Source organism: Lolium rigidum, chromosome 3, assembly GCF_022539505.1.
Source record: "Lolium rigidum isolate FL_2022 chromosome 3, APGP_CSIRO_Lrig_0.1, whole genome shotgun sequence".
Classification (NCBI taxonomy): Eukaryota; Viridiplantae; Streptophyta; class Magnoliopsida; order Poales; family Poaceae; genus Lolium; species Lolium rigidum.
Window position 1 is genome coordinate 339369381 of NC_061510.1, and position 26139 is coordinate 339395519.

Consider the following 26139-nt stretch of genomic DNA (forward strand, 5'->3'; position numbering starts at 1 on the left):
GTTGAGATGTAGAATTCATTACTTACTTGCTGGTTCCCTGGCAAGTATCCAGTAGCTTTTGCTATGTGTATGAACCTTTCCAACATATTTGCACCATTACTTCCAGTCATTACAGCTTCACCTACTTGGATCATCTTTTCCTTCCATTCTTGAGTATCCGACTTATTTGTTCCTGCACATATATTAAATGAATTATTTCTTCCCGCACATAATAGTAACTTCAAAGAAAAGTAAGAACATGTCAAACAGGACTGTCATACCCAAACTAACTGTCTATTCTAGGCTCCATGTCAAAGTAATCTCTAATTGAAGGACGGACAACGAGTACCAATCATCATCTACAGCATCTTTCACATAGTATATCCGCTTAGCTTGGCTTGCAAATATAAATGGTTCCGATCCAAATTCTAACCGCTTCAGGTTTACTTGTGTTATCCCAAAGTTGGCGATGTTTTTAACTCCAACGAGGTTTTGACCATTCACATTTGAACAAGTACAACACTTCCTTGGTTGGAATAATTTAACTCAACAATCTCTACTATTCTACCATAATATTCTACTTCTCCTTTTAATGGGTTCTTATCTTTCGAACTAGAATAACTGGAAGTCATAGATGTGTTTGAAACTCCATCACACTGGGTGCTTTTGCCTGCTGCAAACTCCTTTGTGTGGAATACACAACCATTAATGTTGTAGCTGTTGTACTTCTTGACCATCATGTAAGGCTTGTTTGCTAGCAAAACAATATCTTCTGGCAATTTTGTGCCTTTAAGAAGCAAAGACTGCACATGGTCAATGAACCAAGTATGGAATGTTCTGTGATGATCTACTTCTACCTGCCTTTTACTTTTTCTCTTTTTCCCAGCAGCTAAAGATTTCATATGCTTCTCTGTGTAAGAACTGATGTGCTCATAATTGAAGAGTACATACTTCTGTGCTTGTGTCCATGACAGGTAATCTAGTTCGTAAATACCGCAAGCTGATAATGGTCTTCCAAAAATCGTCGGTACTTGCTGCAATTTTTGTTTGCACTACTAGTCAAATTATCATCATGTCTTGGTGGTCTCGTTGAACTTGGTGTTACAATCATCCACATATCTACTGCAGAATGTCAAACACTCATCGAACAAATATGACTCCGCAATGGATCCTTCGAGGTGGCTTCTATTGTGTACCCAGCTTTTCATGTTGCCAATGAACATTTCGTGGACCACATGTTCCTGAATTGAACAGGCCCAGCAAGTCTCACTTCAGCTGGAAGATGTATAACCGGGTGCTCCATTATATCGAAGAATGTTGGAGGAAAAATCTTCTCAAGTTCACATAATATCTCCGGCAACCGGTCTTCAACAATTGCTATCTCTTTGTTGCCGACGATCTTCGAAGTAATGACCTTGAAACACTTGGCAAGCTTCACCAAGGGCAATGCAACTTCTTCGAGCAATGTCTTCATTACAGCCGGAGGTAAGATTTCTTCAAACAAAATGTGGCAATCATGAGTTTTCAGCCCAACAAACTTGTTTTCCTCTAACCTTACCTTGTTGTACATTCAGGAAGCATGGTTGTCCGGAAATCTCACATTTTTCACCGGACCACGTAACATCTTCTTCTTTGATGACTCCATGTAGTACACTGCATCTGGCAAGTCAGGTTTTTCTTGTGTTTCATCAATATGCAAATGTTCTCTCATCTTCATTCTCTTCATATCCATCCTAGCATTTGCATTATCTTTTGACCTTTTGTCCACATCAAGCAAAGTGTTGACTATGTTGTCAAACACATTCTTTTCAATGTGCATTGAATCCAAGTTGTGTCTCACTAGCAAAAATTTCCAATATTCTAGTTGGAAAAAGATGCTCCTCTTCTTAAAAGTTGATTCAACAGTATGTACTTCCTCCTTATTCTCCAAATCCTCATCCCCTTCGCCTCTTTTCCTTTTCTTCCTTCCACTCCTCTTTTGCTTCTGTAGTTTTCCATATGCAGTTTGGATATCCATTGTCATAGCAGAAATTTCTTCCCCTGTTGGCTGTACTGGAGGATCCCTGAAATCAGTAGTACCATCAAAAGATTTCTCATCTCTTCTGAATGCATGATCCCTTGACAAGAACCTTCTGTGACCTAAGAAACATGCTTTGTGCCCATGCTTCAACCTTCTAGAGCAAGTTCCTAAGAGGCAATGAGAACAGACAACAATACTTTCACCACTCAATATTCCACGGCCCAACCAGTCACTAATGGTCCAGAGGAGTGCAGCATAGACTCTAAAATTTTTACCAAAATGAGCATCATGTACAAGAACACCATGGTGCCACAACTCCTACAGCTCATCAATTACAAGTTGCAGGTATACATCAATGTCTTTCCCTGGTGATCTCCTTCCTGGTACAATGACAGACAATATGAAGTTGGTTTCCTTCATGCAAATCCAGGGAGGGAAGTTGTATGGGATCAGAATTATAGGCCAGATGCTATATGACAAGTTCATATTCCTGAACGGGTTGAATCCATCTGTAGCTAGTCCAAATCTGATGTTCCTTGGTTCTTTGCTGAACGACCTGTACCTGCTGTCAAAGTCAATCCAACCAGAGACATGGGAACTTAAGCAAGATCATCCAGGAGCAACATTTAAAAGATAGTGAATTAATCAGTTGCTATTTAAAAGAAAGCAGTATCACTTACCATTTTACCTTCTCCCGGTATTACATTGCTGTTCATCAATGTGCAGACATAGTGCTTCATTTCTGGCATTGGCAGCTCCTCCACAATGCTACGTAGCTGATTCCTTTGATTACAAGTAAGCTGCACTTCATTTCCAAAAATGCAGCACTTGTCAAATGATTCATCTCCACATAAACCTGGCCCTATTTGACAAAATATTGTGGTGTTAGAATAATAGTAAGGTAATGCAGCACTTGTCATATTTGAAAGAAAACTTTGATTAAGGAACAAACCTCTAAGAATGGTCCACGTGTTCCAATCATCCGAGGAAGCACTGTAGTAATCATCGTATTCACTGTAATGATCATCGTCTTCACAGTAATGATCATCGTCTTCACTGTAATGATCATCTTCTTCAGTCTCATAATCATCTTCTTCAGTCTCATAATCTGGCTCTTCCTTGTTCTTCTCACCGTGATGGCAAACAAGATGAATTAAGCTATGTAGCAAAGAGAGAATGACAGGCATAAGTGGACAATTTTACTCGGAATTTGTTGCACTATATAGGCTGAAGAACATCACTAGTCAACAACAATAAGCTAATGCTCAAGGCCAGTGCAACTACTTCCTTCGGAGAAGATGATGAAAACTAGGGTCAATAATTCAAGATAAGCAACAGCAGACGTACATTTCAAACATGCAACGGGGACAAACAATCATAAGCAAATTGCAGTAATCATTCCTCGAACAACTTAACATATAGCCTTGAGATCAAGACAAGTGCCGATTTGAAGAAGTCACGAGTGCCTTGATTATCACCAAGGTTGTCTTAAAACAAACTGTACAAGCAAACGTATTCATTCAAGCAATGGTAACACCAAGTAACCTATCCTTGTTGACACAAATTTTTGAACTAAGAAAGGGGTATGCATTCGTAAGTTAATCGAACCCAATATACACTTCCTCATTCTGCCTAGCCTAGGAACGTAAATGCACCAACTCCTCGGTGTCCATGATGGCAAACCATGTTGGCAATCAAAATTTTCATGAAACAAACCTCGTGGGATGCACCAACTCCTCGGTGTCCTTCGCCTCCGGTGGTTGCAGGTCGTAAAACGGAGATGTTGTGAATCTGTCCCGGTGGCGGTGGACTCCAGGGAGGGAAATGTTGAGGCAGTTGGTGAGAGCGGAATGGTGACGGTCCTGCGGAGGGGAGCCTGTGGTGCCTGCGCCGGAGATGATGAAATGTAGGGGCAGTTGATGTCAGTACCTTGTCTATCCTCCAAGGACATAAACAGAGCTTCTAAATCTACCTAATCGAGAGAGAAAATTGAGGGGAAGATGATGTCAGTACCTTGTCTATCCTCTCCTGCGAAGGAGATGGTGACGGAGATGGGGCAGCGAAGGGCCTGCGATAGGGACCTGCTCCGGTAGATCTTGGGACGGGTAGCTTGCGGTGAGGAGCTTGCGGTGGTTGCGCCGGAGATGGAGACGGCGACCCAAGATTGGGGATCCCGTGGCCCGAATCTTGTGGTGGCTGCACCGGTGGCAGCCGACGGAGACGGCGGCGTGATATTGCGGCGTGAAGCTGCCGGTGGCTGCACCGGTGGCAGCGACGGAGACGGCGGCGTGATCTTGCGGCGTGAAGGTGCTGGTGGCCGCACCGGTGGCGATGGCTCCGCATGCTTGCGACGGAGAGAAAGACCAGAGGAGAACGGCCATTGCGGATAAGAAGGATCCATGGCGGTCGGCGAGGGAGAACGGCGGTGGCGAAGGAGGAAGAACGGCGACGACGGCGGTGGCGAAGGAGGAAGAAAGCTAGGGTTTTTTTTCTGTCGAAAGGAGAGCACGAATGGAAGAGAGAGTTATTTAAGGCAACGCCGCGGTGGGAGGACGAAAGTGTTTAAGTGAGAAATAACGAATGGCTTTTTTGCAAAATAAACGTCTACGTGGGAGGACGAAAGTGTGTAAGTGAGAAAGAACGCAGGGACCACGCCGCAAAATAAGAAGTGGATATATTGTCTCTTCCTCTCCGCCCGGACAAGATCTAGATTTCATTTCCCCCACTCTCTAGGGTTTTCTTGGACACTCCGAAGGAGGAGACGGAGCTGAGGAGCCGGAAGGAGGAGACCACGCCGGCGAACACGTCGGAGGCAACGCCGGCGAACACATCCAAGGCAACACCGGCGAGGAAAGGTACAACTCTCCATTCCAAATCTTGATCCTTGATCCCCATTCCAAGATCTAGATCCCGGATTGCATGTACTCGGCTTATTGATGCTATCCTATACTTCTTGGCTTGATCCTACGCTTATATGGATGAATTGCTAGTTGTTGTCTTCACCGATGCATGCTACCGATGCTACTTATGCATCCGAATATGTGTTCCCGTTGCTTTACAGGTGATACCTTTGCATAATTCATGCATGGATTTGTTATGTAATCCATCCCGGATGAATGGATTATCGATGAACTGCATATGCAGGTGATGCTTAAGTGTTTTGCTTTGCATGATTTGATGTTTCCATGGATACTTTGGAAATAAATAAAGTCTGAATCCATTACTCGAATAGTGAGGTTCGGATGATTAAGTTTTGATTCCTACCGATAGTGATGGTTATCCGTTGTTGGTAAATCCATTACCTTAGTAGCCTTGCTACTAACTCGGTTGCTCACACACTTGGCTTAATCTTGTTGGCTGCCTATCTCTGCTTGCATAATAGGGAATCATAGTTCATATGAAAGCCATTATGCTTATGAAGAATTTCTAGGATTTCGATGGTTTAATTATCTAGGGTTTCATTGGGTGGTCTTTGATTGCATGTACTGGCATGTGCATCACTATCAGAAACTGTCTCTGTTTACCAATTGTCTGGTGATAATGACTTGTTAAACATGGCATTTGCTTTTGTTGGATGAGTTACAAAGCAATAGAAACCGTCTCTGTTTACCAATTGTCTGGTGATAATGTCTGGTGATAATTGTATTGAGATATGCAGATACATAAGCAGTAGCATAGGACAAATAAGTATAAAAACATATGCAACTGTTTGAAGTGGTTTAATTATGTCCGGATCAGTTCCTCCTATTATCTTGTTGGTTTAGCTCCTAGCCTTAGAAAATAGTACATGCAAATGAAGCCCAACCATCTAGTTGCTCTACTGTCTTCAGTTAATATGCATTATTGTCTGTCTGTCTTCATATTGTTTTGATATTAATTTGAGTTGTCTATTAATATTATAACTTCAACCTTCTAGATGGGATCCACAAAAGACAATCCAATTGAAATTGACAGTGATCCAAGCTTGTACTCCGGTTCTTCAAGCTCGGACGCTACCATGTCCGACAAGTCCGATCGTGGATCTGTCAATCCCTTGGGGTCTTCAGAGGTATGAAATTGCAATTGATTCCTTCTTCTTCCTGTTGGTTAACATCATCTCTAGTCTAATGTGGGTTAACATCAATGTTGGTTAACATCAATGTGGTTAATTATTTATTTTTACTAATGTAGGCTTCCATTACTTAACAATCACATTTCTCTTTGTTACAACTAGGGCCACTGGTAAGTGGGAGCCATGACTTTGATGAGCACTGCATGTTTGGAAATGACATGTACTTGACAAAAGGTCAAGTCGATTTGCTTAATGAGCACTGCAACCACTTTCCAACGAGAGGAATTTGAGTACTATGTCTACAGGATGACCAAGTCAGCAGTGATAAAGAATAAATGCAAGCTGGTAAAAATACAAAACCTAACCTTCATTGCTGTTGAGTACTATAAGAATGCTATTACTGTTGCTGATTGGAACTGATTGTATACATTGCATGGTTGACAGGATATTAGAAAGAAGTTCACTGCCAAGTACCTGAAAAGGTTCATTGACGATGCTCCTGGCAATGCTGTTACTCTTTCTCTAGAGTACACCGACAGCAATGCACGCTTTAAAGTGACCATGAAGATGGCAAAGGGGAAGGCCAAGAATGCAATCATAGCAACTGGTTGGTCAAAGGCTATGAATACTTATGAGATCAAAGAAGGAGCCATCTCGCATCTTTGAATTCTACGTTGACATGAAAGGTAAGCTTGCTCTGATGATCCACAGTCTACCTGATGACTGTGATGACTCTGATTCATCTGAGTCATCAGAGTAAGTGCTCAACTTCCCTGAGTCATCCAGTTAGTTATGGAGTATTAGTTGTCTTAGTTGCTATGGACTGTTAGTTGTCTAAGTTGCTGAAGTAAGTGCTGAACTCGCTGAACTACTTTTGATGCCTACCGAGTGGGCATGCTACTTAAGATGCCTGTGATGCTTTTGTATGTAATGCCCGACATGCTTTTGTATGTAATGCCCGACATGCTATGCTCGTGATGCTCGTGATGCATCTTATCGCTATGCTCGTGATGCATCTTACTCGCTATATCTCGTGATGCCCGTGATGCATCTTTACTGCTATATCTGTGATGTATGTGATGCTTTTGTATGTCCGTGATGCATTGCCGGCACTTTTGAAGCTTTGCCGGCGAAAGAAATTGTCTGGCGAGTTACATGTATGCCTGTAATGAGCATTGCCGGCACTTTTGAAGATTTGCCACGAAAACATCTGGAGGCATATCGATAAAGTGCCGGTAATACTGAGCATTGCCGGCACTTTTGAAGATTTGCCAAGAAAACATCTGGAGGCATGTCGATAAAGTGCCGGTAATACTGAGCATTGCCGGCACTTTTGAAGATTTGCCACGAAAACATATGGAGGCACTCGATAAAGTGCCGGTAATACTGAGCATTGCCGGCACTTTTGAAAATTTGCCGAGAAATCGATGAGAATTACTGGCACAAACCCAAAAAATGCCGGCAAAGATTACAAATACAGGCACATTTGAGAAGTGCCGGCAAGAAAGTGCCGGCAATTCTAGCACCTGACGTAGTGCGAGCAAGGTGAGCGCGGCGAACCCCTCGAGTGGCGGCGGCAAGCAGTTCGCGAGCATGAGGCTTTGCAGGCGAGACTCGCCCGGCTTTTTGCTGATACAACCTTGGGGGAAGCTGTACACCGGCGGGTGCGGATGCATGATATGCTCTGTCGGCGTGGCAACGACCACGAGATCCTTGACGCCCCACGAATCGACCGCCTCCACTACGAGGCGATTGACGACGCAGGCCGACGTGATGTCGGAGAAGAACTCGAGCGACAGCCTATCCACACCACGCCGGCTGCCGGCCAAGAGGAGGCTCCTGACCGAGGCGACCATCGAGCATGTGGATCATGATACCCTATTTACTTCATTAGGTCATGCGCAGTCGTCGAGGGTGAATCCGCCCTAGTGGGTTTGTTCAACGTTAATAACGTTATGAAAAAGGGAACTGGAAACTCAAATGGTAGTAAGATCCCAGGCAATTAAAAGGATAAGCTACTGCATCTGACATAAGTGTTATGCTTTTTTTTTTTTGAAACATTTTCTATTAAAGGACAACAGGCCGCCTCATAGGCGTTATGCTAATTAACATGTATAGAACAGTACAACATCAAGTAAGTCGAGGAAAGTGCGTCCGTTCAATATATGGCACTGAGCAACATTAACATGTATAGAACACTTCTGATCATTTCATGAAGGGGCCTTGCTAAATTTGATATGATACACCAACATATTGACCTCATTATGTGGTATACAAGGCAGCAACAAGTGCGTGCGTGGGAAACATTTTAGCTAGTACATGGCATATTGATTACATCACACACCTTCATTCTGTCTTCAGCAGGCCCAGGTTTCATTCATTAGTAAAATCCAGAAACCAGAGAAACATCGACCAACCTTACTCAAACGACATAAATTAAGCCTAGAAGCGTAATAATTTCCTGCATACGCTGGATAAATTAAATTCAACCTAGCACCACTTCAACTTGGGCTGTGGGACAGCAAATTCTATCTAGAACGGCGAGTTTCTCCTCGTTGCTCCACTTGCTTTGCAAAGTTACCATCTCCCAGCCACAAGGCCCCTTCTCCTTGACATGTCCACGCTTGAACAGCGCAACACGGCTCAGCGCGGTGGATACTTCCACGGCGTACCTTACAAGGTGAAGATGCCTCTCTGTTCTCTGAAAGCCAACGACCACCAGCTCCTTGAGATGGCGGTGGCGGCGCGCAGTTGAGGGCTGCAGCCACGGTATCTCCTGGTCCGGCTCCACTTCGGGTTTGGGAATATGGACATGGATGCTCTCAAGCAATGGTGCCGCATCGATGAGGAGGTGCGGCCCTGAGCCTGAGACGACATCCCAACAGGAAGGCACGTCCGCAAGCAGCAGCCTCCTGACATTGGCCATCGTACAGACGGGATTCTTCAGGGCGATCCACATACCTGGCCCAGCAAACCGCAGCGCTAGGTCCGTCATGCTGACGGCGGCTTCAAAGAAGAGCATGAGTATGGTAGTGATATTTTCCAGCTTCAAGTGATAATAGAAAGAGCCTTCAGGTTGCTGAACAGAGAAGACGTAGCTCGCGTGTTCAAGGCAAGGGAAGGCGCCGGAGGTCGACAGAAGGCTGGCGTGCAAGACGGCAAGGCTCCGGAGCTTGGGGAGAGAGCGGACCTCGAATACCATGAAGGGGCTGTCCACGACAAGCTCCCTAATTTGTGACATGGGTGCATTGAGTATCAGTGAAAAGGCTCTACTTTCGTACAGGCAGGAGATGATGTGCAGAATTTGCAGCTGCGGGCACGCGGCGATCACCCTCTGGTAGACGGTATCGGGCGTTGATTTGGGCAAGTCTTGCAAGACGAGCACGGTGAGCGCGGCGAACCCCTCGAGTGGCGGCGGCAAGCAGTTCGCGAGCATGAGGCTTTGCAGGCGAGACTCGCCCGGCCTTTTGCTGATACAGCCTTGGGGGAAGCTGTACACCGGCGGGTGCGGATGCATGATGTGCTCTGTCGGCGTGGCAACGACCACGAGATCCTTGACGCCCCAAGAATCGAGCGCTTCGACTACGAGGCTGTTGACGACGCAGGCCGACGTGATGTCGGAGAAGAACTCGAGCGACAGCCTATCCACGTTACGCCGGCTGCTGGCCAAGAGGAGGCTCCTGACCGAGGCGACCATCGAGCGCGTGGCGCGCCGCTGGTACCGCCCGGCGATATCCGTTAGCTTGCTGGCTTGACAGAATAGCCGCGGCGATTTCCTGGCTTCGCGGCGGAGGAGGATGCATCGGCGGTAGCGCTCTGGCAGTGCATCAGCTACTCTGAGATCCAGCACGGTGAGCTCCTGTGGGAGGTGCGTCCAGCGCCTGGAGAGCGCCACCGTCCCGTGTGCGGTGCGGCTGTCGAGACGGCGCAGGATAAGGAGCAGCAGATCGTCCGGGAGCTCGCTGAGGCGGTCCTCCTTGTCGCGGGCTGCACGCAGCCGGCGACGGAAGAGATCCTTCCGAGCCATTGGGGAATATATACTTTAGCTATTCAAGCCGGCGTCTAGGGTTAAATTTTGGTCTACCGATCGTGTTTTTTTTTTATCTGTCTACCGATGGTGTTAGCGGGCTGTGACCACGAACCATCTCGCTCTTGAACCGTTCTCTTCTGTTGGGCTGGCCCCATCTTTTATTTTTATTATTTTTGCATTTCCATATACTTATTCTATTGGATTGAATTATTGACTAACTTGAATGTCTGTGCGTTGCTACGACCTGGTAATTTTGTTCCTGAAATCTTACGGGCGGGCGTGTGCCGGATGGACGTCCCGGGCACACGCACCAGGCAGTCCAGTTGTCAGTGAAATGGTAGGCTAGCTGGTATCATGTGTCATTTTTTAAAAAAACTATAACTTTTAAACCGTGCGACCAAATTATAATTCGTTTTCACTACTAAAATCCCCATGACGAGAGCTTCGAAACTAGACCATATTTTCATATGTTTCGATGAATTTTTTTAACAAGCAACTTTGATGCGCGGTTGAGCAACTTTATTGTGCAGCAAACCAACTTTGATATGCGACAAAGCAACTTTGGTGTGCAACGAACATGTACATTTTTTGGTACAGGAAGGCACAACTTTGGTGCCCGACAATAATTTTGGTGTCCATGGGAGCAATTTCAATGTGTGACGAAGCAACTTAAGTGCCCTGCATAGCAACTTTGGTGCCCGGCGACGCAGTTTTTGAACCCTGCAGAGCAACTTTGGCGCCCGACCGAGCAATTTTTAGTGTCCTGCGAGCAACTTTGGTACTCGGCCAAGCAATTTTAGTGTCTTGTAGAGTAACATTAGGAGTTGTTGCTGCAGCTGTTGTGAAGCCTACCATCGTTGTGAATCAAAGTGTTTTTGTTGGACACCAAAGTTGCTTTGCCGCATACCAAAATTGTTTTCCCGCACAATAAAGTTGCTCTGTCGTGCATCAAAGTTGCTTGTTAAAAAATTGTGTCGAAACATATGAAAATGTGGTCTAGTTTCGAAGCTCTCGTCGTTTGGATTCTAAAAGTGAAAACAGATTGTAATTTCGCCGCACGGTTTAAAAATTACAGCTTTTTTAAAACAACAAAATGATATCAACTAGCCTACTTTTTTGACAGTTGTACACATCTTTTCGTGTGAGCACTTTCCATTTTGATTGACCGCTCAGAATAACTAACAGGCATGCGGCCGCTTGCTAGACGTGTACAATTTTGTTTCTTTGTCACACATGTTAAATATAATATGAGATTAAAAAGTTTTGTGCTATGGACCAACATCGATCATACTTCAATTAGTTGAACTTTATTTCTATGAAAACAAATAAATTTTCAAACAATAATAGCATGCCTCTTAATAAAAATAAATTCAAGAATAACATCGGTATACAGGGCATCACTAAAAATATTCTTCTCCTAAATTTAGTTCTACGCCGGGAGGTTCTCCAAATATCACACCATATATTCCACTCTCCTATATATTGCGACCTTTATCTTTTTGCCACTTCAAGCTTGGTTTTACAGGAAGGGTATAAACAATACTACCTCCATCCCAAGGCTTAAGGCATTTTTTTTTTGAAAAGTCAAATGAAGTAAAGTTTAACCAAACTTTTAGAATAATCTATGAACAAATATGATATTTTGTAGGTACCATATGAAAATATCTTTCATTATCTATCTAATGATATTGATTGTGTACTTTTCATGTTAATGATTTTTGATAAAAACTTGGTCAAACTTAGTTTGACTTTCTAAAAATAATATAGGTCTTATGCCTTGATGGAGGTAGTATCTTTCTATTTCATTGAGCTTGCTTTCACGGGATGTAGGATCTTCATCTCCTCCAAGATTTTTTTTAAAAATGTCTTGTTTCTCGCCAACTTAAATCTGGACCGCCAATAACATGTTGCATCAACATAAATATAAATTACTATATGCACAAGAAACATCAACAATAACATTTACCCGTCATTCTTCGCAAGGAAACAAAAAGTCACGACCATAAGAAGACATTGCCGATGAGGACTGACAGAGGCTACGTGCTCATTTCACCAGCGTTGGCCAGCGCAGGTCCTATACGAGCACGGCAGCGTCGCCTGCTTTCTTCCATGCAGCATGGACGCTCACCGTAATTTTTAAGTTTCTCTGTATCAGATAAAGAGGTCTCGGGCTACTTTATTAATACTTTTAAAAAAATCATAGTTTAAGGAAACTGCAATATTAATACCACAGTTTCTAATCATTTCCAAACACATAAAAGTATTTTTTAACTATGGTATTGCGAAAATACTTTAAATTACTTTACTCTGAATGCCGCATCGTTCCCAATAAAACATAAATGAATATAATTTTTTCATAAGGTAAACAAGGGTGATGTTACTTTCAGTGAATCACACCTAAAATAGCATCAAGTACAAAACCAACACGATCAAACCTAGTCGTCAATAAATCAAGTGCCCATTGTATGAATGCTGCAAGGTTATAAAAATGGATAATAAATGGAGCCACAGAAACTGCTAGATATGATTTAGTAGAATTACCACTACCATGACAACCTGAACACAAGTGTAACTGAGAAAAATTTACAAAGCAAAAAAAACGTAAGAAGAAACATATTAACATCACGCTCAGATCCCACAGGCTGGTCACACAAAACATCTGCTGGGAAAATCACAACTGAATATCTATAGCAAAATGGCAGATTGATAGCACAGGCGGTAGTTCATATTAGATTGCAAATTGATTGCATTTAAGTTCCACAATAACAATAAGAAAAGAAATATATAATTTGGTTGCTGAATTATGCACAGATGTTCTAGACCGAATGGACAAACCCTCATATGTAGTCTAACAATAACCATCTACTTGAAGCTCTCTCAAGACCCTTCCTAGAAACAAAAGGCTTTATATTATTCTTTGCTCATCTTGATCTATTTTTCCTTGTTACCATGTTGTCTTCTCGTCTGATAAGGAGTCCCTAGCAGCGGCTATCCATGATTACATGTCCTTCGCCACGACACCTCCTCGCCGGCTACCCCCCCCCCCCTCTGCCGATCGGAGCTGCAGTGCTCAGTGGTGAAGTATAGAAGAGTAGGCTTCAAAGTGCAAACAATGATGCAGAAGGAAGGAGATGGGGTGCCACGACGCAAGATGAAAATATCCTAAGGAGTTTTTTTTGGTGCGCCCATGAGCAGATGAGAATGTTGTAGTCTTTAGGATATGATGTGAGGTCTAAGAAGTGGTTGGACATGATTAGTACATGGATTCAATTTGTTTTTCGAAATGACATGGATTCAGTTAAAAACGAAAGATAAGGTTAATGCATTTGGGACAACATTACTAATCGATAATACTTTGTGCTCAAAACATCATTAATTCCACAAACTTGGTGCAAAATCAAATTAGCCTGGCAGTGCAAATAAGCCAAACTCCTTTTCCCTACTGCAGCATGCTTCCAGAGCGAACTTTGTATATCAGGAGAATGATCTCAATTAGTCATTACATAGGCTTTGCAAACGAGAAATTACAACTTATGTTGTGTGGTTGATCGTGAAAATAAGACATGATAATAAGAAGAGAAAACGAGAGGCCATTTTACCATACCTCAGATATGCTCCAAGCCATAAATGTTATTATCACAAATGGACTGCCATGAACCTGTAGTTGGCGTAAAAAAAACTAACTAAAGCTCATAAGATCTGAAATATAACAATTTATATAGAATTTTTAAATTTTTTTCACAAAGTCAGGCTGCAAGTTTATAATGGGAGCCTGTTCTTAACAAAGCATCTGACCTCATGTATTTTCTAGAAAAGGGCCGGAGCAAAGTGAGTCATCCTCACCATTGAGGGAAAGCGAGAAACTACGAGGTGGGTACCAAACCTGAGAAACCAAAATGACTTATGAGGTCAATTCACATCGGGTGAAATCTAGGTTTCTTTCCGCATCAGCAGTTGTGTGGTTCGGAATTTGGCACACGTTTAATTGATTAAGCTTATGATCCCTATCGTTAGTGGCCTTTCAAACATATGACATGCATGGCATATAAAAAACAAGCAGGAAACGAACATGGTGATAGATAAATACAAGAGTAACTCATTCATTGCTCTCCATCACCAATGGGAGGTCAGCCGTAGAAAATAGAGAAAAGAGATGAAGAGTACCCAAACGATGTATTGGTCCAACTCCTTATCTGGTGAATAAAATGTGCAGCCGACCGGCAGACACCGCAGTGCTTGTCGTGCCCCTCCTCATTCTGCTCTTATTCCTAGGAGAAGAATCTGCGGTAGAAGAACATATAAACTTCCTTTATGATTTGGAAGAAAAAAAATCATATGCGCCTCAATCAGCGCTTTGGCCCAGATGATTTTCTGGGAAGTAAGACGTCGTCATCGTCCTGGATGGAGAAAGCGGCGTGGCAGCACCGAGCATTTGATCTCCTCCACACAGGAAGCGAAGCGACACCACCTGGCCAACACGGACGTGGCGAACTCTACAATATGCCGCTTGCTGGATGGGCGGCGGGATGGAAGAAGCCATGCGCGGAAGTGGCGAACTATGCAACCCGCCTCTCGCTGGACAAGGCGGCGGGGTGGAAGAAGAAGCCATGGTGTGCTTGATGCGAGAGGAGGAAGACTGCAGCAGACAAATGGACGACGTGTGTGACCTATGGAGAGGGAGGTGTACGCAAGGCCAATATACAAGAGATGGCGCGGTGAAGTCGTGCTTGGTGCGGGATGAGAAGAGCAAGATAGGGAACTAGTCGAAAATTTTGGTAATTGATTTGATTTGGTCTTTAAGGAGACAAGGGAACCTGACTCATGCCAAAATAGGTTGGAGGATTGATACGTGATTATGATTGATACGTGATTGATTAACGTGTTAAAATGAGGCAGCAAGTAAAGATTGATTTGATACGATAGACATACATTGAACTGAAGGAAAATAAATGCAGAGCGCTTAAAAATGTCTCTGGTCTAATTTGTACCGTGATTGATTGAGACCATAATTGCCGTGAGCGTTTGGAATGTATGATTGAGACCATGATTGCGACGAAATTAGATCCAACGAAACGGAGACCCTGAGATTATATTGGACGGATAGCATGCTCCAAATGACGACCATCAAACGCGTTGAATGTCAAACGACCAACTTCAATTTAATAGTAAAGATGCATTGCACAGAGTGCCTTGATGGGATTACACGTAGGTGGATGTAATTCCCAACAAAAAAAATAGCTCCTTGTGAAGTAGAAACTTCATTTTACAGGACACTTGGTTGAGAGTGAGTGTTCGTTTGTGTTCGATAATCCACCCATAGAAACCAAACAGACCGGCCCTCGCGTTGCCTCTCTCGAACGACTCGGGGTGAATTCCTAGCACTCCCACCAACGCCGCCCCCTCCCATCCTCTGCCTCGCAACTGCCTGAGGCAGCCGTAAGGCAAGCCCGGGTCGCAGCTGATGAAAGCGGCAGCAAGGAGGTTCGTTGTTTCTCCCCAGCGGAGAGCCATGGACGCTGAGGCGGCGGCCTCAGACAGAGAGGGATTTGCCGGCTTGACTACGAGAGATGGGCGCGTATATGAGCCAGCATCCTCGGTCGTGAGGTGCGAGAGGGTGTTTATTGTGGCGACGGTTTCGGTGGTTGCCGGCGTCATATCTGAAGGTTGTCTTCCCCAATCAACATCAACTCACCTTGCACCTCTGGTTCCTGTCCATGGCGACCCTCGATCACCAGAACTCAGACCGGGTGTTGTGTGTTGGTGATAGGGTTGCGAGAGGGGGAGAAATCCCTTGCCGATCTGATGGTTACAATGCCTGCGGGTTCCGTGTGTCCTTGAAGTAATATCTTGACTATCCCCCCTTTCCTCATGTCCATCCGTCTCCCGGGAGAAAACCTCAACTTTGTTGGGGCGGCAGCAGCATTGCGAGTGTTGTTACCTTCTTTGAGGAACCGCCTTGAGATCGATGGGTGATACGTCTCAAACGTATCTATAATTTTTTATGCTTCATGTTTATTTTGCACCAATTTATATATGTTTTTCTCATGCTTCGTTGCACTTTTATACATTTTCCAGCACTAACCTATTAACAAGATGTCACAGTGCCAGTTCCATGTTTTCTGCTGCTTTGTATTTCAGAAAAGTTGTACAGAAAATATTCTCGTAATTGGATGAAACAAAAGCCGAAGTTGCTATTTTACCGAAACGAAGACGGGGTCCAGAGGAGAGACGGATGGGGGGACAGGAGCCGGCCAGACCAACCCTAGGCGCGGCCTGGCTTTCGCCCGCGCCTAGGGGTGGTGTGGGGCCACCTGGCGCCCACCGACCTCACCCTTCCGCCTATACATTGCCTCCGACGCGAAAACCCTGAAGAGTCTAGCCTCCGTCCACGAAAAGTTCCATGGCCGCCGTCATCGTCTAGACGAGTTTCGGGGGTTAGAAGTTTATGTTCCGGCACCCTGCCGGGACGGGGATTGACCCCCGGAGCCATCTCCATCGACTCCACCGCCTCCACTTCGACTCCATAATGGTTCGTGAGTAGTTCCCCCTGGACTACGGGTTCTCGGCTATAGCTAGTTGGTACTCTCTCTCCATTGTACTTCAATACAATGATCTCATGAGCTGTCTTACATGATTGAAATCCATATGATGTAATTGGTGTTGTGTTTGTTGGGATCCGATAAATTGTGGAATTGTGATCAGATTGTTCATCATATTATCATACAACTGTACTTCAATACAATAATGTTTTGTCTAAGGATAATTTTATTGTTTGCTTTACACACATTGCTTAATGTGATAATTTGTTGCTTGCAACTTAATACTGGAAGGGTTTCAGATGATAACCTGAAGGTGGATTATTAGTCATAGATGCAAATGGATTACGGTCTATGTATTATGTTGTAATGCCCAATTAAATACTACAATAACCTTTATCTTATCATAGCATGACATGCCCTCACAATTATCAATTGCCCAACTGCAATATGTTCATGTAACACATGTTATTTGGAGAGTTACCACTAGTGTAGATAGCTGGGAACCCCGGTCATTTTTTCATCATCATTGCTGTACAATCAACTACGCAATGAAATATTTTCATGTGCCATCGCCTCTGTGTTACTGCTACTGCTGATGTGTTACTATTGTCGTTGATCTCATATTGCTACTGCTTTCACGTCACCCATGTTACCAGTGCTTTTCCAGGTGCAGCTAAATTTACAACTCCGTTGTTAAGGCTTATAAGTATTCTTTACCTCTTCTTGTGTCGAATTAATAAATTTGAGTCTTACTTCCCTCGAAGACTATTGCGATCACCTATACTTGTGAGTCATCAAGACTATTTTCTAGCGTCTAACCTGGGAGGCATAGCTCTACTCATAAGTTCACCTAGGAGTACACTTTACATGTCTCTCTGTTTTTATTTTATTTTATTTTGTCTTGTCTAGTTTATTTGTGCTTAGTTTATTTCTGCTTAGTTGTATTTTGTTTAGTTTACTTTACTTTTTTCTAGTTTATTTTTATCTTGTTTTATTTTTCTTATATACCAAAAAATCCATAAAAATTTGAGAAACCGAAAATCTAAAAAACTTTTGTTATGGAAGAACATGCAAGACCCTCTATGGAACATTTTATAATATATAGAGAATCATATAAGGATAAAGTCATGAGAGGCGCGTTAAAAAGTTGGATCAACAGTTGCTAAAATTTAACTTAAACATCATGATATAAATTGTTGCTCTGAACAGGATACTAAACATCTTAAAATCCAATGTGGCTTTAGTAAGAAGTTTTAATTATAAACTATCATTGTAATAACTATATTAATCTTGGGTTTGAAGAACTAGAACAATTTGTCTTATTTATGGGAGCTTCTGAAATAGAATCCTTCATGTCTAAAAATTATGAAACCTGTGTTGCTTGTAAAGACATTAAAGATATGGTCGCTTCTATCCTTTATTATTCCATAGAAAATTTCATCAATAATTGTTATATCATTGATTATAAAGAGAGACTCAGTAGTGCACAAGAATGTATTCACAATTTGCAGGATCCTTTGAAAGAATAAACTGCTGAACCTGAAAACTTATTAGATGAAAAAGAGGAGGAGAGTGATGAACAAAAGGAGGAAGAATAGATTAGTAACCCAATCCGACCTTCTAATGAGAGTAACTCTTTATTCCTTACACTATTTGATTGTCACATTGTCGGCGCGCCGGTGCCAACCGCCAATCCTGGTCGGCGGCTCCATTCATGGGCGGCGCGATGAAGCGAGACGGGCATGCGCTTGATCAAGAAGACGAGGAGGTAACCGGCGGTATCAGGGGCGATATGAGCGGAACACGAACATGCAATCAGTTCTTCTTCTTTTTTAAACAGACTAGTACTTCCTGGAAGCAATAGTGCGCAGTTCCTGACCTTTTTTTTGGGCTTTCTTATTTCTAGCCCGGGTCATCCTGGCCCAAAGACAAGAGCTATTCATTTTTTTTTGGAAAATTACAAGAGAAATACCAACACTAGGTGGGCCAAGACCCGGGCTGTAGCCTAGGCTGCTCGGGACCAGATCCGCCCCAGCAAGCCAAAATACTATGATGTATGCCTACGGGATTTGTTAGCCGCAACTAACAGCATCAGGAACGGAGGCCATGAGCACCGCGGTTCAAGCATAGAAGGGATGGATTATTTTCATTGACACTTCTGGTTACCATTTCAGTTTCATAGGCATGTTCCGTTTCTGTCCTGCTTCATAGGCACGTTCCGTTTTCGTACCGTCCTTAGTTACACTTAACAAAATTAACAGCATAAAATTTTGTTACGAATTATAATAATATATCATCTATTATACCACCACAATGCCTCTATTTCATATATACTTGAAATACTCGTTTGTATGAAATGTTCTGTGGGTTGGTTCTATTTTTATATATCGGATCTTAGATGAATCATTCACCAAATCGAGTCACATAGGTTATAAAACTAGAAATGAGAGACCGTATGTCATTAATTTGTGGAACACAGATGAATCCTTGCATAGAAAACTCTAAAAGGTACTTTCTAACAAAAATCTTCATGAAGGTTTTTAAATGTATTGTGATGTATCATAGGTGTAAGTAGGACGAAAATTATGGAGTAGATATTGTATATCCTAGGTTTGTCTAACTAGAAAGTTCTAGTGGTGTCCATAATGGTTTGTCCTCGAATCCTAAACAATAATTGTATATATGTTCTTTTATGGTGAAGTATATTTCAGAGGTAACCATCAAATGGCAACACGTACATGCTGTGTACTCGCTCTGTTCAGGAATAAGTGTGTTCCTTTAGTTCTTTCCAAGTCAATCTTTATTGAGTTTAACCAACTTCATAGAAATAATGAGAAATATTTATAACATCATAATGTCACTAGCTTCATTTTCCAACCTACTTACAATGTGCATGAAATATTCTCTGATTTCTCTGGTCGGTGTGTTTTTGCTACTCTCTCTCTCTCTCCCTCTCTCCCTCTCTCTCTCTCTCGCTCTCTCTCTCTGATGAGCATGTATTTTTCAAAGCATAAACAAACCATAAGTCATACTCCTACGGCAAGGAAAACTTTGACCATTAACCTAGTCAACAAAATATGAGATGACATAATTTGTATGACTTATAATCCATATTTGGTTGACGGAATTAGTGGCCATACTTTCCCGTAAACTAAGTGAGAGTGCCTTATAAACTATACACCTTTTAATGAGGTGTGCTCCAGTGTCCCACCCCCACCACCCTTAACCTCCCAACAACTAAAGTTGAGGGGATAAGTTAGCTCAGGGCACCTCCAACAAGGTGACGCAAATCGGATGCCCAAAGTGGTCACGCGCGTCCGTTTGTGTAGGTCCACGGGAACGAAATTTGTCATTTTTTACCGTGCGTTCATTTGCGCCTGGGGGGTGCGCCCTGTGGCCCAACGCATTTGGCCCGCGGACACGAAAATTCAATATAGCAACTAAATAACGTTCAAACACCAAAAGAACATGTTCAAAGTAATTATTTATTACATCCAAATATTTGTTGACTACTCAATAAAGTGATATTGATAACTATTCGATGTCTTCATGGCTAGTCAATGCCCATTGATGCTCAATCAAATTCTTTTGTAGGCATTTGGACATATTTTTGTCAGTGGCTGCAACATTCGTATGCCGATATTGCTGCCAGCTTGATGCCCCAGGGTTTGGCGCACCAACTCACCCTGGAAATTCCATATGTGCTCATTGCGGCCATAAGGACACGCATCCTCAACGATCATATTGTGCAAGATCACGCAATAGGTCATCAGATCATGCATAGTCTTCATCGACCATGTTCTAGCTGGGTGACGAACAACTGCCTACCGAGCTTGGAGCACACCAAATCCCCGCTCCAAAGATTTCCTGGTAGCTTCTTGCATCTTGGCAAACCTCTCCTTTTTCCGTATTGGGATTACAGACATTTCACCAGTGTGGTCTAGTCAGGATAGATGCCATCAACAAGATAATATGGCTTATCAGATTCATTTCCATTGATCTCGTAGCTCACTTGAGGAGCTTGCCTTGCATAAGCCGGTTGAAAACAGGAGAGCGGTGCAACACATTGATGTAATTGTTGGAATCGGCCACGCCAAATAATGAATGCCAAATCCATAAATCTTACGATATCACTACCTCAAGAATGATTGTGCATCCCTCAGAATGGCCGAGAATGGCCGCTAAACTGACCCTACCATCGAAATGGACAGTTCTTCCACTCCCAGTGTATGAAATCTTTGTTGCCAATCATGCTTCGGAACCCACTAGACTCATTGATGCACAACAGTAGTCTTGTCTCCTCAACAGTTGGCTCCCTCAAGTAATATTCTTCGAACCAGCAATCACGGCTCGATAAAACCGGTACATGGATTCAAGGTAGGTGCTCTCACCCATTCACATGTACTCATCGAAGATATCAGTAGCCATTCCGTACATAGCATGCGAATAGCTATGGAACATTTTTGGTAGGAGGTGAAGCCTAGCGCACATGTGGCATCGGCCTGCATTGGAAGTCGGGTCGTAGTCTCTGACGCCCCATAGAATGACCATGAACAGGTCCTTGACATCTGGTACCACCGCCGGAACATTTTTCCGGGAACACCTGATTGGTGCGGTTGAAATAGTCCTCGTAGAGTCGGATGTGCCCAGAGACTCTGTCGCGCAGCAGGTTTCTTGAGCGGCACTTCACAGATCCCCGGTACACCGGCATCTCGCTAGTATTGTGCTTGTGGAGGATGGAGGCCACAACAGCCATGGCCTACATCGTCTTGTCGGACTCGTCGTCGGAAGAGGAGTCAATGACCTCACTGCGGAACTTCTCGAACCCACATGTCCATCTGCGTGGGTAACAACTGCGGATCAACGGTGGCCTACAATGGCACCAAAAAATGAATTCGGGAATCTACCTGCGCAATTGACTTAACAGATCCTGCGTGGCGAGGCCGGTTGGCGCAGCCACCAGGGAGGTGCCCACCAAAAACATGACAGATGAGGTCAAGGGGCTGGAGATTCTACCCCGGCTCTGATCCTGTACTCCGGCATGGCGAGGGCCAAGCAGACGTCGAGTACTACACAACAATGCGACGAGGTGGGGTGGGGTGGCTGCGTCGCCAACGGCTGCAAGGAATGGGAGGAGGAAGCAAATCCGCGCGATCGATTTTGATGTCCCTGATGTGCGGGGCCAAGTTGAAATACTAGGTCACTAGGCGCGACCGCACATATGCAAACGCGGCGCAAATTTGGACCATGTTTGCGTCTTAGCGGACAACTCGATCACTATGCGTCACGCTGATGGGCCTTGCTGCAGACGCATATTTCGACCGGGCGGTCCAAAATGGTCGTTCCGCCGGCTGCATCGTTCCATTGGAGATGCCCTGACAAAGAAATACCAGAAGATCCTAGGCATCTACAGGGCTAAAGTTTGAAAATGGTGGGATACTGAAGCAAAAGCCTCTTTTACTGGGCACTTGCAGCCTGTGATAAAAACAAAAATTCAAAGACATGAAAGAAAGGAAAATAAATAAATTACACTGAACAGATTGCACGCCTAATACAACAATGCACTTCTCCTTTCTTCGGCAACTTGTCTAAAGAGAAACCCTACACCACGCGACCAGGTATATTAGCTGCAAGCCGGCAACTGCAAGTAAATCTTCAGAATTTAACCTTCGTCACTGTCATCACAAGGCACGGTGCACTGGATCACGACGCGAGCTCCTGACGACAGCCTGCAAGTATGATTCAGAGCGAAAGCCTCAATACCTAGATCCGATCATCCCATTGCGTTGGATTCTCGTAATAATTTGTAGCGAGGGAAAAATAAAGCATCGAGTGCATACCCAGTCTACTGGCAAAAGGTTGGAGCACTTAACTTTCTTCAATCTTGACGAGCTTCTCCTTATTCTCCTTCCTGAAGGAGTCTATCCTCGCTGTCGCCGGCGCAACCGAGGCGTCGGTGAACCTCTTGCTTCCGCCGTCCCCAGAGGCCAAGCTGGAGTCTGGCCCGGCCGAGGAGCTCCTCCGGCAGTCTGAGATCGGGGAATTCTGCACCTCGTTCTTCGGGTGCAGGAACGACGACAGTATCGGCGTCAGCGGTAGGCACCTTGAGCGCGATACAGTATCTTCTTCATCAGGTCTTGCGCAGTCACAGAGGGTGTCACTGCCCCTGCAGGTTTGTCCATGGTTAACAATATAGTGAAGCAGGAAACTGAAAACTCATACTGCTGAACAGCATGCAACAGGTAAAGCATAACTATTGAGTCAATGGCCGAATTTCCTGTTCAATTCAGACGTACGATATATACACTTTTGGATTTTAACAGGGTGAAACAAAAAACATGGCCCAGTCAGGATCGGGATCTACACATGAACTGCATTTGCAGTAGCAGCCACAGATTGGTCCCTCTATTACAGTGACAACTCTCTAGGATGGCAACAAACTGTTCATGTGTTCAGCAGTATGAAGCAACAGGATATCTGCTAAGTTTTCAGTTGAGCACTGAAGAATCTTGCCAGCTAACCATGTAGTGTAGTCCTATACATCTGACAAGTAGCTCGTGTTGTGGCCATGAAGAAGTGAAGCTACCAGCACAAGATTAAAACTGTAGAATTGGAGTAATGACAAAAAAGAGTAGCAGCAGGGCTGCGGCTGCTCTTTTTGGGGCCAAAATCCTCAGGCTTTCAGTAACTCCTGGTTGCAAAAATCTACATATGTTCTTTATCTTTTAACAAACTTTGTGGAAGTATAAATGTATGGCACTGTCAAAACAAAACTACTAACGTGAAATGGGACAAGTAACATTTCCACTCTCTCTTATATGCCTGTTTACTAATTTTGCAATGTCCTGACCTCAGCTTTCTTCAGTAGATTCCCTGTACTTTGTTATTTTGTTTGCTACGCGTATGCCAGGCGCCAGCTGCTTGATGGCAACATAGGACATAACGTGCAGTGTCGTTGGAACAAAGCTAACTGCAAATGGCCTCCTCTAGAGTATGGACATCACTAAATGATGGAAAGCAATGGTCCATGCAATCATAAAATCTATATGGTACGTGGTTCCTTTCAATCTCTAAATTGCCTGAGCCTAGGCCCAACCCCTTTCTATGGATACTAGATTATGTGCAACGGTAATGCTCTTCAATGAACTAGTGCAAAATTTTAGCTTGATTCCTGAGCTAACATTTCACTACTACTAAATACGAATGATTTTATAAAATGCACCATCCAATTAATAAATCCTAAGCTGACATGCTAAAGAGCACAATGACAAAATGCGTCCTACGCTTCGAGACAAGAAAACGTTGCAGAATTAGCTGGAAATTTACACTGATAAGTGAACAGCGCCATAGCTCGTAACACAAAATACTCCCTATTATTTAGCCGCAAAAGGTAAAATTCCGATTTGTCAGTCAAGCACTGAACTATACCTTTCTGCGTTGTAGGAAGAAGACCGCTTAAGGACTGAGTGCTTCTCAGCGGGAACGTCTCTCTGCGTCTTAGTCTCAATAATGCTCCCGCTAAAATACTCCTTATCTTCAAACCGCGTCCCTATGAATCTGGGATTCTCTGATAGGTAATCAAGCTCACCCATCATCATGGAGCGAGAAATTAACGGCGAGGGGAACTTCAGGTTCGGGAACCTTGGCTTGTAAGCCCCCACAAGTCCAATATTGTCATGATCTTTCACTGAAAGTGAACCACAAGTGATGAGCTGCATCAGTACATTCGCTGGCCTCAGCTTCGGGCAGGTCGGCACAACAATGTCATCCTCTTCAGGAATTCTGAAGCTATTTGTCGCAGCGTTGTCAGCTCGTATCAACGACTCTAGACTCTCGGACTTGCCATGGGTGGAAGCTATGCTCAGTGGAGTAGGACACTGGGACATGACATCCCTGGAAATCCCCTGGAGCTCTGCTGATCGGCGCGGATAGCTCTGGTTCCGGTACTCGGTAACTTCACGAACCACCGAGTCGTGATCAGTGCTCAGGCTCTTCTTATGCATCTCAGGTAACTTCCGGGCTGATCTTCTCCCAAGGTCATCGGTTTGAGTTGCGGCATCCATCGAGCCGGTGGGCTTGTAAACCCTGAATTCTGCTGGATTGACCGGGCTAGCCCTTGACATGACAGTCCTCTGGGGCTCAGACTCAGGTGACATGGTCTCCGAGGAGTTACCCCGGCATGGCGAGGGGGAACCTTCCTCGTCCGGGGAGGGCACTGAAGGCGCACGCTGTGGCTTGGCTTCTCTAACTGTCACACTAGGAGGGGAGGAGGAAAATGAAGCCTCCCTTGACAGTGGCAACCTTGTACCCTCTTTCAGCCTGCTCTGCTGCTTCTGGTTACCATTACTGCCATGGTAAAATTGACCTACATATTTAAACATGCAAAATATGACACCACGGTACTGATTAGCACTGAAGCTCCCAGTCCATGTTCAGAAAGACAAATGGGGGAAAATTGTTTACCTGAAGAAGGTTGGTCCAGGAGCTCGGAGCCCTTGAGCACATACTCTCCGTCAGTGGCCGGGAGGACGAGGTCATCCTCAGCGAGGTCGTGCCACACGAACCCGTTCTTGTAGCTCCTGAAAACGTGTGTATGTTCTTGTCAGGCTCACCAAAATTCAGAGAACTAAAATTTGCTACAGACGAAAACAGAGGACATCTTGGTTTACCTCTTGCAAGACCACGAGTACATGGCGGCCATGCCCTTGCCGCGCACCGTGTTGAGGTGGTTGATCACATCTGCGCACCAAAGCAATCAATCAGTGACCAATAAACAAGCGTTCAAGCAGATTAAACTATACACTGAGGCGCTGGCGTTTCTGTCGGTTGGAAACCACTGACTGACCTCTGAGGTAGAGTCCCTCCGTGGAGGAGGACGCCGGCACCTCGACGAAGTGCGGGTGCTCGAGGTGGCGGCTCCGCGTGAGGTAGTAGACCACGGGCACCTTCCTCGCCGTCGGCCTCTGCCGCTCCGGGCTCCGCGGCCGCCTCCCTCGGCTCTCCATTCTTGTCCCCACCGAAACTTCTCACCCTCGACAACGGCAGCTCACAGAATGCCGCTGAAACGTACGGCGCCTGCAAGATGGCCGAGCCGGCGTCAATTCCACTGGAAAGCAGAGAGGTAGGAGAAGGAGCGGAGCGTAGAAGAAGACTAGTGGGAGAGCATGCGTCCATCCACGGGAAGCGGGACTTTAGTGTGCTGTTCCATCAGCCTCAGGTGGCACAAAATACAAGATCAAGGCCAGAATTGGCTGGCCGGGTGGCTCCAAAATCTGGTAAGTTCCCAGCGAGTAAAAAAAAGGAACGGAGGAGAGTACACGGCTACGCGAGCAGCGGAGGCAGGGTTACCTCTCCGAGACCGAAGCTTTGGAGAAATCACCGGGCCGGCGTGCGCCTCCAGAACCTGCATTTTCTGGGTAATCAGACGAGAGCAGAGAGACGATGATTATATGGCAAGAAATTGAATTCGCTAGGTAGGCGGTAGGAGTACCTGGTAGAGAGGCTGAGAGCGAGGCTCCGG

At 44.5% G+C, this 26139-nt stretch overlaps 2 protein-coding genes and 1 pseudogene across 2 annotated transcripts; all 3 read right to left on the minus strand.

Moving 5' to 3' along the window:
- LOC124697126 overlaps positions 1–7906 on the minus strand; it is a 30518-nt pseudogene extending 22612 nt beyond the window's left edge.
- Positions 7907–8535: 629 nt separating this feature from the next.
- LOC124700135 lies at positions 8536–10077 on the minus strand. The gene has a single exon (XM_047232310.1). It carries the CDS (start codon positions 10075–10077, stop codon positions 8536–8538), a length of 1542 nt encoding a protein of 513 aa, XP_047088266.1.
- A 12017-nt stretch (positions 10078–22094) lies between these two features.
- LOC124697127 (protein SOSEKI 3-like) lies at positions 22095–25624 on the minus strand. The gene is made up of 6 exons (XM_047229760.1): positions 25465–25624; positions 25289–25358; positions 25083–25198; positions 24048–24984; positions 22460–22785; positions 22095–22348 (listed from the first exon to the last, which is right to left on the minus strand). Exons 1-5 carry the CDS (start codon positions 25622–25624, stop codon positions 22488–22490), a joined length of 1581 nt encoding a protein of 526 aa, XP_047085716.1. The 3' UTR covers positions 22095–22348; positions 22460–22487.
- Positions 25625–26139: the final 515 nt, after the last annotated feature.

Coding starts and splice junctions, on each gene's coding strand:
- LOC124700135 (XM_047232310.1), bottom strand. CDS start 10,077: ATGGCTCGGAAGGATCTCTTCCGTCGCCGGCTGCGTGCAGCCCGCGAC.
- LOC124697127 (XM_047229760.1), bottom strand. CDS start 25,624: ATGGAGAGCCGAGGGAGGCGGCCGCGGAGCCCGGAGCGGCAGAGGCCG. Junction 25,359..25,464: donor GGAGGGACTCTACCTCAGAG/GTCAGTCAGTGG, acceptor TTTGGTGCGCAG/ATGTGATCAACCACCTCAAC. Junction 22,786..24,047: donor TCTTCCTACAACGCAGAAAG/GTATAGTTCAGT, acceptor ACAAACCTGCAG/GGGCAGTGACACCCTCTGTG.